Source organism: Galeopterus variegatus, unplaced genomic scaffold, assembly GCF_000696425.1.
Source record: "Galeopterus variegatus unplaced genomic scaffold, G_variegatus-3.0.2 Scaffold866, whole genome shotgun sequence".
Taxonomy (NCBI): Eukaryota; Metazoa; Chordata; class Mammalia; order Dermoptera; family Cynocephalidae; genus Galeopterus; species Galeopterus variegatus.
This window is the reverse complement of record NW_007726977.1, coordinates 454,755-466,882: the sequence shown is the minus strand read 5'-3', so window position 1 is coordinate 466,882 and position 12,128 is coordinate 454,755. Positions and strand designations below refer to the sequence as shown.

The following is a 12,128-nucleotide window of genomic DNA, read 5'->3' as shown; positions in this document are numbered from 1 at the left end:
CCGTTGCCGGCCACGAAAAAAGACAAAAAGGAAAAAAAAAAAAAAAAAGAAAGGACACTTTAGTCTGGAAGGATGGACTGGGGAGACCAGGACCAGAGGCTGGAAGGGAATTTGGGAGGAGACCACAATGTCCAGGATAGAGATGATGGTGGCCTGGACCAGGGCAGGGATAGTGGGGATGGAGAGAAACAGGCAGGTTCCGGAGATGCAACAGGAATGGTGATTGGAAGTGGGGAATGAGTAGGAGGATCCAAGATGATGCCTGGGTTTCTGGCTCAAGGCATGGGTGAGCTGTTCTCTGAGTCTGCAGAGGCAAGAAGCAGATGTGCTTGGTTTCATTCATTCATTGATTCCATCATAAATATTTATTAAGAACCTTCTATGTGTCAGGCCCTGTGCTAGATGCTAGAGTTTGGAGTAATCAGGTGGTGACAATTGTCCTCTATTGGTCCCCACTCCTAGCCCACCTATTTGCCCTCTGGGCTTCCTGCCCCCCTCCCTGGAACTGCTCCCTGCTCTCCCTGGACTTCCTGCTAGTGCTCTGACTTCCTCAACAGCCAGCTCCACCCCAGCCCTCTGGGGGTGACCTTAGCCCTGGTTCCCCACCAAAAGGAGGATGAACTCTAGATCCTTGGCTTCTAGGCTGGGTGGGGCTTGGAGGCCATCCCCCAGCCTCCTCCCAAGGTACAGCTTCCTGCCAGGTGAGGCCTGCTTCTGCCCGACAGCCAAGTGCCAGGCCACCCTGGCTCCCTCCTGAAGCCCACCTGCCCATCCCTTCTTGGGCAGCACTGCCTGCTAGCCAAGGCCTACTCACTGAGGCAGTCTGCTGTCTTCCAACCCTTTGATCCTTCAGAAAGTGCAGTCAGGCTTCTTAACTGCAAACATGAGTATCTACTGTAACTGTTTTAAGCAAGAAAGGAGTTCATGAAAGAGTATTAGGTAGCTCACAGGATCTCCAGGAGGGCAGAGAGTAAGGATGGAAGGCCAGGCAACAGGAATGACGTCCCGACCACAGCAAGGGTTTGCACCAGAAGAGACCCAGCTATGCCCCTGCTGGGCAAGACATCACAGCTCACACCACCGACCCAGAGCCCCTACCACTGCGGCTGTCACTGCTTGCACCCTCACTTCCAAATCCAAGCCTTGGATTGAGGGTGTCTCATCACATGCCTGCACCCTGAGTACAAGGGGGGCTGGTAGAGTGAGTTTTATGGCTGCTACTTAGCAAAGCCACATAATACAGGAAGGATATTTAAGAGGTGCTATATGGGCAGGAAACAAGACACATGTTCGCTGTGTTGGCTGCACCCTCTCAGTCAGCACTCCAGCTGAACTTGTATGTCCAGGGTCTTTGCCTCCCTCTTGGGACAAGGTTTCCTGCTCCCTCTTTTGGACAAGCCTCAGGGACTCCTTCCCCAGAAAGTCTGGCCCCTCACTCCTTTTGTGCCCCTGGACTTGAGGCAGATGCCTGTTACAGTCTGTGGGAGGCTGAAGCCTCCCAGCGAAGGGCCACTCAAGGGCAGGGGCAGTCAGCACGACCTCCCCCACGCCTCACAGCTGGCACAGTGTGGGCCTCCATGTCTTGCACCTCAGCGGGACCTGCTGTGTGATCTCTCTGGGGCTCTGCTCCTGTTGGCCCAGCCAGTGCAGGGTGGGGCCTGGGCTTGTTCCTGGGGGCAGCCTGCCGCTCCTGAGCCACCCTGACGTCCATGCTCCCACGCAGGCGTACACGGCCACCGAGCAGGAGGTGCAGCGGCAGATGCATCTCGGGGAGCTGTGCCACCCCGTGCCCCTCTCCTTCGAGCCCGTCAAGAGCTTCTTTAAGGGCCTTGTGGAAGCCATGCAGAGCACATTACAGACGCCACTGGATGCGCGCCTTAAGGAAAGTAAGTCGCGTGGGACCAATGTCGTGTCCTTAACTCCCCAGTGCCCTCTAGCCCAGAGACAACCGCAAAGCTCTCCAGCCTAGTCATGTCCCTCACACAGAGGCTGTGGTGGGGCGGTCAGGGGTTCCTGGGCCTGGTGCCCAACCCACCCTTACGACTCAACCTCCTGCCCTTCTTGAGGCCGTGTCCTGCCTCCCTCCAGCCACACGGCTCTGCCTCTGTCCCTCAGACTGCTCCAGGTCCTGCCACGCCTCAGTTTTGCCTGCTCTGGGCTCCCAGCCAGAATGGCCACCTCTTCCTCCTTCTCTTCCTCTGCCTGGGGCCAAGTCCCACCCCCTGCAAAGCAGACTGGCCCAGCCTTGCTCACCTGGGAAGCCTTTCCCTGCCGCCCTGTCTCCCCAGCTCACTCCCTCTCCTGGCCATCTTCCCTTTGCCCTTCCCCCTCCAGGGCCTGCCCAGAGCCCACCTGGGGGTGCTCATGAGGTGGACACATGGACCCCCTCCTTGCCCCTTGTAAATGTCTGAAGGGCAGAAGCCACTTCAAGTTGAGCTCTGAGGTCCTCACAGGCCTGGCACAAAGCAGGTACTCAGAAATATATGTTCATTTATTCATTCTTTGATCTCTGCTATTATGGCTCATTAAGAACATGTATTGAGCTTTGTTGTGTACCAGGCTTAGCAGGGAACAAAACAAAGCTCCTGCTTTTGTGATGCCCACCGTCTTTTGTGGGGAAGACAAACAACATGCAAATATATGTCAGGGATAAGCATTACCATGAAGAAAAATAAAGCAGAGTAAGATGAATGGAGAGTGACAAGGAGGAGGAGCTATTTTACGTGAGGCTGTTGGGAAGGCCTATCCGAGGAAGTACTCTCTGCAGACTCTGTGGGTCTGAAGGGCAGGGGAGCCCCGTGGTCACATGCATGGCCTCTGGACCCAGACTGCCTGAGGTCCTGTCCCAGGTCCACCACTTCCTGACCCTGCCATCTTGGGCAAGGCCCCTAACTTTTCTATGTCTGTTTCCACATCTGTAAAATGGAGAGAATAATATAGTCCCCTTTCACGGGTTGTTGTGAGGATTAAATGGGTTTTTATATAAAGTGCTCAGGCGTGATAAGCAATATGTAAGCGTTAGCTGCTGCTATTGTTGTGGGCAGCGGGGAGGGACATATTCCAGACAGAGGCTAGAGCAAGTGCAAAGGCCCTGAGGCGAGGTCGGAGTGAGCCTGGCACGCTGGAGGAGCAGCAGAGAGACCAACAGGAGTGGAGATGGAGTAGAGAGAGTGCGGAGGGACAGAGAGGGATCAAGGAAGCTGCAAGGGTTTTGGCCCGAGCAACTAGTAGAGTCATTTTCCATGTCGTGTCCTGACATGGGAGAGAGCATCTAGGATTGGAGGGAATGAAATCTTTGGACCTGTTTGGTTTGAGAAGTTTGACCTCCTATGTGGTGATATCACATAGGCAGCAACAGGATCTATGATTCCAGAGTTCTGGGGAGAGGCAAGAGGGGTTCACCTAGAGGTGTGTTTCCCATAGATCTCCGCAGGCCCCTGTGGTGCGTGCTGTGCGAGAGGGATTGGGGAAGGGGCTACTGCAGACGAGCTGGTCAGGGAAGGTGGGAGGAGGTGAACTGCAGCCCTCACAGCTGGGAAGGAGGCACCACAAGCCTGCGGTTGGGAGGGGGGCGGTGCTCCAGGCAGAGAGAACATTGGTGCCAGTTCCCGAGGTGCAGGAAGAACTTGATGAAGTATTTGCACGGAGAGGAGGAAGCCAGAGTGACTGGAGCACAGTGAAGGAGGAAAGATTGGCGGGAGATGAGGTTGAAGAAGTTGGAAGCCACCTTACCAAACAGCCTGGCAGAAGAGTTCCAGCTCTTAAGATCAGCAGAAAAAGAGAGGGACAGAGGTGAGAGGAGGTGAGACAGAAATGCTACAAGAATCCACTGAGCACCCTCTGGATACAGAGAGAGGTGAGGCCAGACAAGGGACCATGGGAGCTCAGAGGAAAGAGTGATTCTGATGGGTAAACCTGGAAGACTTCCTGAAGGAGGTGGCACTTGAGCTGGGCCTTAACAGACCAGTAAGATTTTGACAGTTGGTCCTTGTTAGTATAGTTGTGAGAGAGAAAAAAATAGGATTTCGAAAGTCAGAGTGAACAGAGAGAGGCATTTCAAACTGAGACGAGAATGCTAAAGCATGTTTGGGACATTGTGATGCATGCAGTGGGGCTCAACAGTGGGTTTTCCTGGTTCATTAAGGCAGATTTTTTTTTTTTTTAAAGATGAGTGGTAAGGGGATCTTAACCCTTGACTTGGTGTTGTCAGCACCACTCTCTCCCAAGTGAGCTAATCGGCCATTCTTATATAGGGATCCGGACCCCACAGTCTTGGTGTTGTCAGCACCACACTCTCCCAAGTGAGCCACAGATCGGCCCTAGGCAGATTTTTAATTTATGGATGGTGTTCTCTTTTCCCTTAACTTCCACTGGAATTTTGGATGCACAGTCGAACTGAAAACTTCTTCTTGAGATGTAGTTATTTTTAAAAAATCACTTGTCAGGATTTTAGCAGTCAACATATCTCGATTTTAAAAAAAAGAATAAGTCATCTATAAAAATATGGAAAAAGAAGAATCTTAGCAGTCTACTGGAGAAAGCTCTGGGCTTGTCAGTATCCAGTGAGTAGGCACTGGCATCCTCCCCCCACACCTCTTGCAAGAAGTTACTCATATGCACCCAAAATGCCGTTCACTCACATTTACATTCTCAGTGGTCCATTCCCCCCAAACTGGCAGTGTCTGAGTCCATGAAAACAGCTAACACTTGCTCTGTGCCAGGTGTTGTTCTATGTGAGGTAGGTGCCTTCATTATTCCCATTTACAGATGAGGAAACTGAGGTTCAGAGAGGTTAACTGATTTGCCTTAGGTTGCACAGCTGGTAGGTGACAGAGGCAGAATTCAAACAGATTCTGGTTCCAGGGTCTGTGTTCTGATTCCCTGGACTCTGATTCCTGTCAGGCCATCACCCCTCATCTACCTCCAGATGAGGCCACCATTCCTCACTATCCCAGGTAATTCTGAGAGGAGCTGACTCCCAGGAAGGACCCAAGGAGGTGTGGGGGTCTTGCATACCGCCACCCTTCCAATGCCTCACCCATGTCTCCACATGTATGTTTCAGATACTGCAGGCTCAACAGGATTGAAACAGGAATCCAGCACCTCCCCCCATGTCTGCTGCTTCTTGACTCCAGTCTGCTCTTTGATCCCCCACTCCCAGTAAACTGTTAAGTCCTGGCACTCAACCCAGCCCCCTTCTCCATCCCTGCTACCCCAATTCAGGCTTGAGCCTTCTACCAGGGCCCCTTCCCTCCAGTCTCACCCTGCCCCATCCATTCCCCACCAGAGAGATCTTTGGAAATGCTTCTGCTCTTGTCGTTCCCTCACTCAGGCACCTTTCATGGCTCCTTACTGTTTACGCGTCACTCCTAGCACCTGCCCTCCATGTCTTTGCTCCTGCTGTACCCTCTTATTGGGGTAGCCTTCTATTCTTTTTTGTGTGTCCAAATCCTCCCCATCCTCTAAGAGCCCCGCTGAAGCGCTTCCTTCTCTGAGAAGCCTTCCCTGACCCCTCCAAGCCCCAGAGCCCTTTCACCTTTCTTCTCTGTGACCTGGAGCACTTTCTGCCTTGGGTCATAGCTCCAATGAGTCCATTTCTCACCTCACTTACGTGACTGAGCTGTAGAGAGCAGGGACCATATGGCTTGGGTATTCCTTCTCATCTGAATGAGACCTGGATGTGTCCTTTCTGAGGACTCAGCTCCAATTTCTTGTTTTCCATCTTTATCCTGGAATTTGCATTTCTGCCTTGCGGTTGCCTCCCACCCTTGAGTGCTGAGTACGACAGCTGTTTGAGCTTCGGCTGGCTGGCAGGGTTATGGCTCACCCACAGCCCACCATTGCTGACTTCACTTGTTGTCCTGGAGGTCTCCTGTCCCTGTGACTCCTGTACATTCCCTACTAATTTGCATGTGATTCTTGGGCAGAGATTATGCACATCCTCTGTTGTATAGTATTTTTAGTATGTTTTGTAATTTGTGCTGCTTGCATGAGCTCCAGACACTCATTTCTCACAATTCATTACAGACATGGACTGCCAGCTCTCGGGCTCCTCCAGCGCCAAGCCTGGTACGTTGTTGAAAACAAACTCCTCACCAGAGCGATCGCTCTTCTTAAAATGTAAGACCCAGGAGCTGGGAAAGGGTGGAGAGAGTGTGATGCTGGGGCGGAGGGGGTCACTGAAATGGAGGTCCCCCTTTTTTTTCCTTTTAAGAGATCCAACTTGGTTTTTTGTGTTTTTTTTTTTAACTTTTAGTAATATATATATATATATTTTTTCCTTTTTGTCTTTTTTCGTGTCCGGCAACGGATCGCAACCCTCAGTGTTGCGCCCGTACCGGACGGGGACCGGCAACGGGATCGCAACCCTCGGTGTCGCGCCTGCACCTCGCTCAGCCAGTGAGCAGGAACCGGTCTGTATGTGGGATCCGAACCCTCGGCGGGAGCACCGCACTCCCAAGCAGCGCACTGTAGTAGTGCACCACCGGGCCGGCCCCTAGTAATATTTTTTAAGACAGAAATAATACATGTTCATTGTAGAAAAATCAGAAAACAAAAGCAAAAAGAAAATTATTCATAATCCCTCTGCCATAGATGGCTGCTATTATTACTTGTCCTTTTTCTTTGGCTTATCTAATATGCATATAATAGTATATTTAATATATCTTTTTTCTTTTACAAGTACGGTGTCATACTAGACATACTGTTTTGTAATCTGTTTTTTTGTTTACTGATATAGTGTGAACATCTTTGTTCCCTTAAAAAATTACACAGGTAATGCATGTTTCCTGTAGAAAATCAGAAATTACAGATATACAAAAAGAAAACAATTGCCTCTCCCAGAGATAGATGCTGTTAATATTTTGGCATATATTTGTTCAGACATTTTAAAGCACACAAATGTACATATTTTTAAAAATGGGATCATATTATAGATGTATTAGTCCGTTTCTGTTGCTTACCCAACAAAACACATGGAACTGGGTATTGTATAAAGAAAATGAAATGTATTGCTTACAGTTTCTGAGGCTGGGAAGTCCAAAGTCCAGGGAACACATCTGGTGAGGGTCTTGGTGGTGGCGACAGTGACGCAGGGCATCGCATGAAGTGGCAGAGCAGAGAGAGAGCAGACACTGACTTCCTCACTCGCTCTCTTTTTAAAAGCCCTCAGACCCACACCCACGATCACCATTATTAATCCATTCACTACAGCACGGTCCTGCAATCTAATTACCTCTTCACGGCCCCACCTTTCAATTACCATGATCTGATGTCCCACCTTCCCAACAGTCACAGTGGGGGTCAAGTTTCTAATACATAAAACTTGGGGGATACATTCAAGCTTCAATGAGTTTGGGGGGGGCATTCAATCCACTACAATAGATTTAATAAAAAAAATTTTTTTTTTTGGCGGCTGGCCAGTACAGGGATCCAGACTCTCAGCCTTGGCATTACAAGGTGGTGCTCTAACCAACTGAGCTAACTATCCAGCCCTAGTAATTTTTTATTTAACAGTATAGCTTGAATGACTTTCTATTTCAATAAATATGAATATTATCATTGTTTTTAAAGGATGCAAGGTATTGCATTGAATGGATGTGTCATATTTAACCAATCTCATAATGTTGGATATTGAGACTGGCTTACATTTTCATTTCTGTAAACAGTGCTGCAATAAACATCCATTCCTGTATATATTTGTTGAATTAATGAATGAGTAACAATACACCTTAGCTCATTTTTGGATTATTTTTAAGGAGTAATTTCTCAAAGTGGAATTACTGGGCGTGCATTTTTTAAAGTAAATTTTTATTGAGATATAAAATGTGTTGCTTTGCCTCCCACGGATTTGTCACCCCTTTTCCCCTGGGTGACGGAGCTGCCAAAGATAACTCAAAGCCCATCTCTTTTGAGCAGTGAGAAGCCCCAGAAAGGGGTTAATATTCCAGGACCCTCAAGCACAAAGCATCCTTCCATTTAGGAAATTAACCACGAATTGGGATTCTCTTCCTGCATTTATTCTCCAGACCAAGAAGCTACAGGAAGACACATAGTTGGGGTTTTGCTAAGTACAGTTTAACAATTTTAACAATAGAAGCTGGTAACATTCAGTAAAAACAAGTCAGATGACATTCTGTTAGGCAATTAAGTGATCCACTAACAGGCTTGATTTAGCAAACATTCCTTTTCCATCTAGAGCTTTTAAGTAACTTTACATATCAATTAGTAACTTGTCTGTCTTAGAACCAGCAGCCTTGCTGTGCTACAATTCTTATCTTGCAACAGAGACTCAATGCCCTGGGGGAAGTTTCCTGTCCTTTGCAAGGTCAATATTTGAAACAGCAAAGCTTTGGAAAACCAGGCCCTGTGAGGTATATTTGCTTTATGAATCCTCTACAAAAATGCATAAAGAAAAATGCACAAATTGAAGATGTGCAGCTCAATCGTTTTTAAAAAGTAAACATATTCTGTAACCTCTCTCAGATCAAGAAATGGAAATTTCTAGGTCCTCAGAACCCTTTATCTTGCCCCCTCTTATTTACTAATGCCAACAGATATCCACTCTCCTGACTTCTAATACTATAGGTTAGTTTTCCCTGTTTTTGAACTTTATATATAACCAGATCATTCAGACTGTACTCTTTTGTGTCTTGCTTCTTTCAATCAACATCATATTTATGAGATTTATCCATATTATTGTGTGTAGCAGTAGTCTGTTCATTTTCACTGCTGTACAGTATTCCATTGTATGGATATAGCACATTTTATTTATACTACTGGTGGACATTTGGATTGTTTTAGTTTTTCCTGTTGTGAATAATGTTGCTATAACATTCTTGTGCATGTCTTTTGATGCACATGTGGTATGCATTTCTGTTGAGTATTTATCCAGGGAGGGAGAAAGTGATGCCCACTATAAACACTTCTATTCAACATTGTTTTAGGTGTCCTAGACAGTAACTCAAGGCAAGAAAAAGAAATGAAGGCAAGAATAAGGATTGGGAAGGGGGAAAAAAAGATAATTATTCAAAGATGACATGATTATTTACAGAAAATCCCCAATACTCTATAGATAACTTAGAAGTACTAAGTGAATTTAGAACAGCTGCTCAATATATCAGTATACAAAAATCAATTGTATTTATTTACATTAACAATAAGTAATTAGAAAATGAAATTTTAAAAATACACTATTTTCAGTAACTTTTTTTTTAAACTAGGAATAAATATAACAGATGATGTGCAAAAAACTCTCCACAGAAGTTTCTACAACATTACTGAAATTAAAGACAGCATAAATAAATGGAGGGATATACCATACTCATGTACTGAAACACTCACTGTGTTAGTTTCCTGTGACTGTTGTAACAAAGTATCACAAACTTAGGAATTTAAAACCACACAAATTTATCATATTACAGTTCCGTAGGATAAAGTCCAACACAAATTTCACTGGGATAAAATCAAGGCTGGGATTCTTTTCTGGAGGCTCTAAAGGAGAATCTACTTCCTTGCCCTTTCTAGCTTCTAGAGGCTGCCCGCCCTCCTTGGCTCGTGGCTCCTTCCTCCATCTTCAAAGCCAGCTATGTTTCTTCTCTCTGACCATCCTTCTCTAGTCACATTTCCATCTAACATTCCTGTTCTGCCTTCTTCTTCCACTTTTAAGGACTCTTGTGATTACATTGCCCCCACCTAGATAATACAGACTAGTTTCCCTTTCTTAAAGTTGGCTGATTAGCAACCTTAATTCCTCTTTGCCATGTAACGTAATATGTTCACAGGTTCCAGAGACTAGGATGTGGACAATTTTAGGGAGCCATTATTCTGCATACCACACTTACTATTGTAAAATATCAGTTCTTCCCAATTGATCTATAGATTCAATTATAATCCTATTCAAAATCTCAGAAGGCTTTTTTTTTTTTTTTTTTTTTTTTGTCTTTTTTTTTTTTCCATGTCCGGCAACGGATCGCAACGCTCAGTGTTGCCCCCGTACCGGACCGGGACTGGCAACGGGATCGCAACCCGCGGTGTTGCTCCCGCGCCTCGCTCAGCCAGTGAGCAGGAACCGGTCTGTATGTGGGATCCGAACCCTCGGCGGGAGCGCAGCCGCGCTTCCCAAGCGGCGCACTAGCACAGTGCGCCACCGGGCCGGCCTATCTTCTATATACATTTTTTTTTTTTTTTTTGGTAAGTGACAAGCTGATTTTAGAATGTATATAGAAGATAGGCCGGCCCGGTGGCGCACTGTGCTAGTGCGCCGCTTGGGAAGCGCGGCTGCGCTCCCGCCGAGGGTTCGGATCCCACATACAGACCGGTTCCTGCTCACTGGCTGAGCGAGGCGCGGGAGCAACACCGCGGGTTGCGATCCCGTTGCCAGTCCCGGTCCGGTACGGGGGCAACACTGAGCGTTGCGATCCGTTGCCGGACATGGAAAAAAAAAAAAAGAAAAAAAAAAAAAAAAAAAAAAAAAAAAAAAAAAAAATGTATATAGAAGATAAAAGAGTAGAAAATAGCCTGACTAGCTTTGACAAGAACAAAATAGAAAGTTTGGAATCATATTTACTCATGGTCACCTGATTTAGGACAGGAATTACATGATGGTATAGTAGGAAAAAAATAATCTTTTTGATAAATGATACTGATTAGTTGGCTATCCATATAGAAACAAATGAATCTAGACATCCACCTCACACCGGAAACAAAAATAACTTCCAGGTGGATTGGAGGCCCTAATATGAAAGATAAAACAACAGAGCTTTTAGAACATAATGTAAGAGAAATCTTCATGATCATGGGAGGCAAAAGTTTTAAAAACAGCACACAAAAGCATTAACCATAAAAAAAATTGGTATGTTGGACTTCAATAAAATTAAGAATTTCTGGGCTGGTGGGTTAGCTCAGTTGCTTAGAGCACAACCTTGCAAATCCAAGATCAAGGGTTCAGTTCCCCAAACCGGCCAGCTGCTACCCCCCCAAAAAAAAGAATTAAGAATGTCTGTTCATCAACAGACACTCTGGAGAGTGAAAGAAGCAAGCCTCAGAGTGGGAAAATATATTTGAAACAGATGTTGGACAAAAGACTCATCTGAAATTTGTGAAGAACTTCTACAAATTCATAAGTAAAAGGCAATTAATTTAAAAAATAGGCAAAAGACTTAACAGGTGCTTCACAAAGGAGGATATCTAAATGGCCAATAAAGATATAAAAATATGAAACATTAGTGATCAGAGAAATGCAAATTAAAACCTCAGTGGGACAGCACTGCACACCCACCAGAATGGCTAAACTTTGAAAAACCAGTAACACCAATGGTTACCAAGTATGCAGATAGCAGCAATTTCTCTTACACTGCTGGTGAGAGTGTAAACAGTTTGGAAAACCGTTTGGCATTATCTACTAAAGCTGAACGTCCACATACATTGTATAATGCAAGGAGAACTGTTAATGGGAGTTTAAATCACTACAGGACAATTCTGGAGGACTGTTTGACAATATTTATCAAAGGCCTTAAAAACAGTCATATCTGTTGCCCCAGCAATTCCTCTTTTAGGAATATACCCTAAAGACGTAATCAGATACATAAAAATGTAACATTAGTGATTCTAAAAGCTTTTTTAAAAGCCTAAGTATTAAAAAAAAATTAAATTATAACGTGTCCATACATAGAATTTTATGGTCATCATTGAAATGCTCGTGTAAAAGAATATTATTTTATATGGTAAAGCGTTCATGAATATATCAATGCATTTTTAAAAGCAGATTACCTAAGAGCCTGTATGGTATGATACCAACATTAAGAAAAAGCATAAAGCAGCAAGTTAAGGGGGAAAAAATTGGAAGGACATACACCCAAGTGATAAGTGATAGAATGATTTTTTAATTACATTTTTAGAAATTGGCAGTAGATTCCATGCTACACAATTCAAACGGTATAAAGGGTGTACAGGAAATTTTCTCTCCTTGCCGTCCCCCAGCCACCTCCCCAGAGGTAATCGGGGTTAAAGGGGTTGCCTTTCAGACTCTGGCGATTTCCGTGCTTTCCCTTTTTGTATCGTGCGTGTGTGCGGGCCCTGGGGGGCGGGGCGCAGCGAGGCTCCGCCCATCAGGCGTGGCCCGGTGTCCC

The 12,128-nt window shown here is 45.8% G+C and overlaps 1 protein-coding gene across 1 annotated transcript in view; it reads left to right on the top strand.

Annotated features, from left to right (window-relative positions):
- TRIM14 (tripartite motif containing 14) overlaps window positions 1-12,128 on the top strand; it is a gene marked incomplete at its 5' end in the record, with an annotated part of 30,011 nt that overhangs the window by 16,825 nt on the left and 1,058 nt on the right. The window contains 2 exons of the mRNA XM_008573032.1: window positions 1,724-1,886; window positions 6,028-6,120. Coding sequence (XP_008571254.1) covers window positions 1,724-1,886; window positions 6,028-6,120 — 256 coding nt within the window. The remainder of the gene's footprint in view (window positions 1-1,723; window positions 1,887-6,027; window positions 6,121-12,128) is intronic.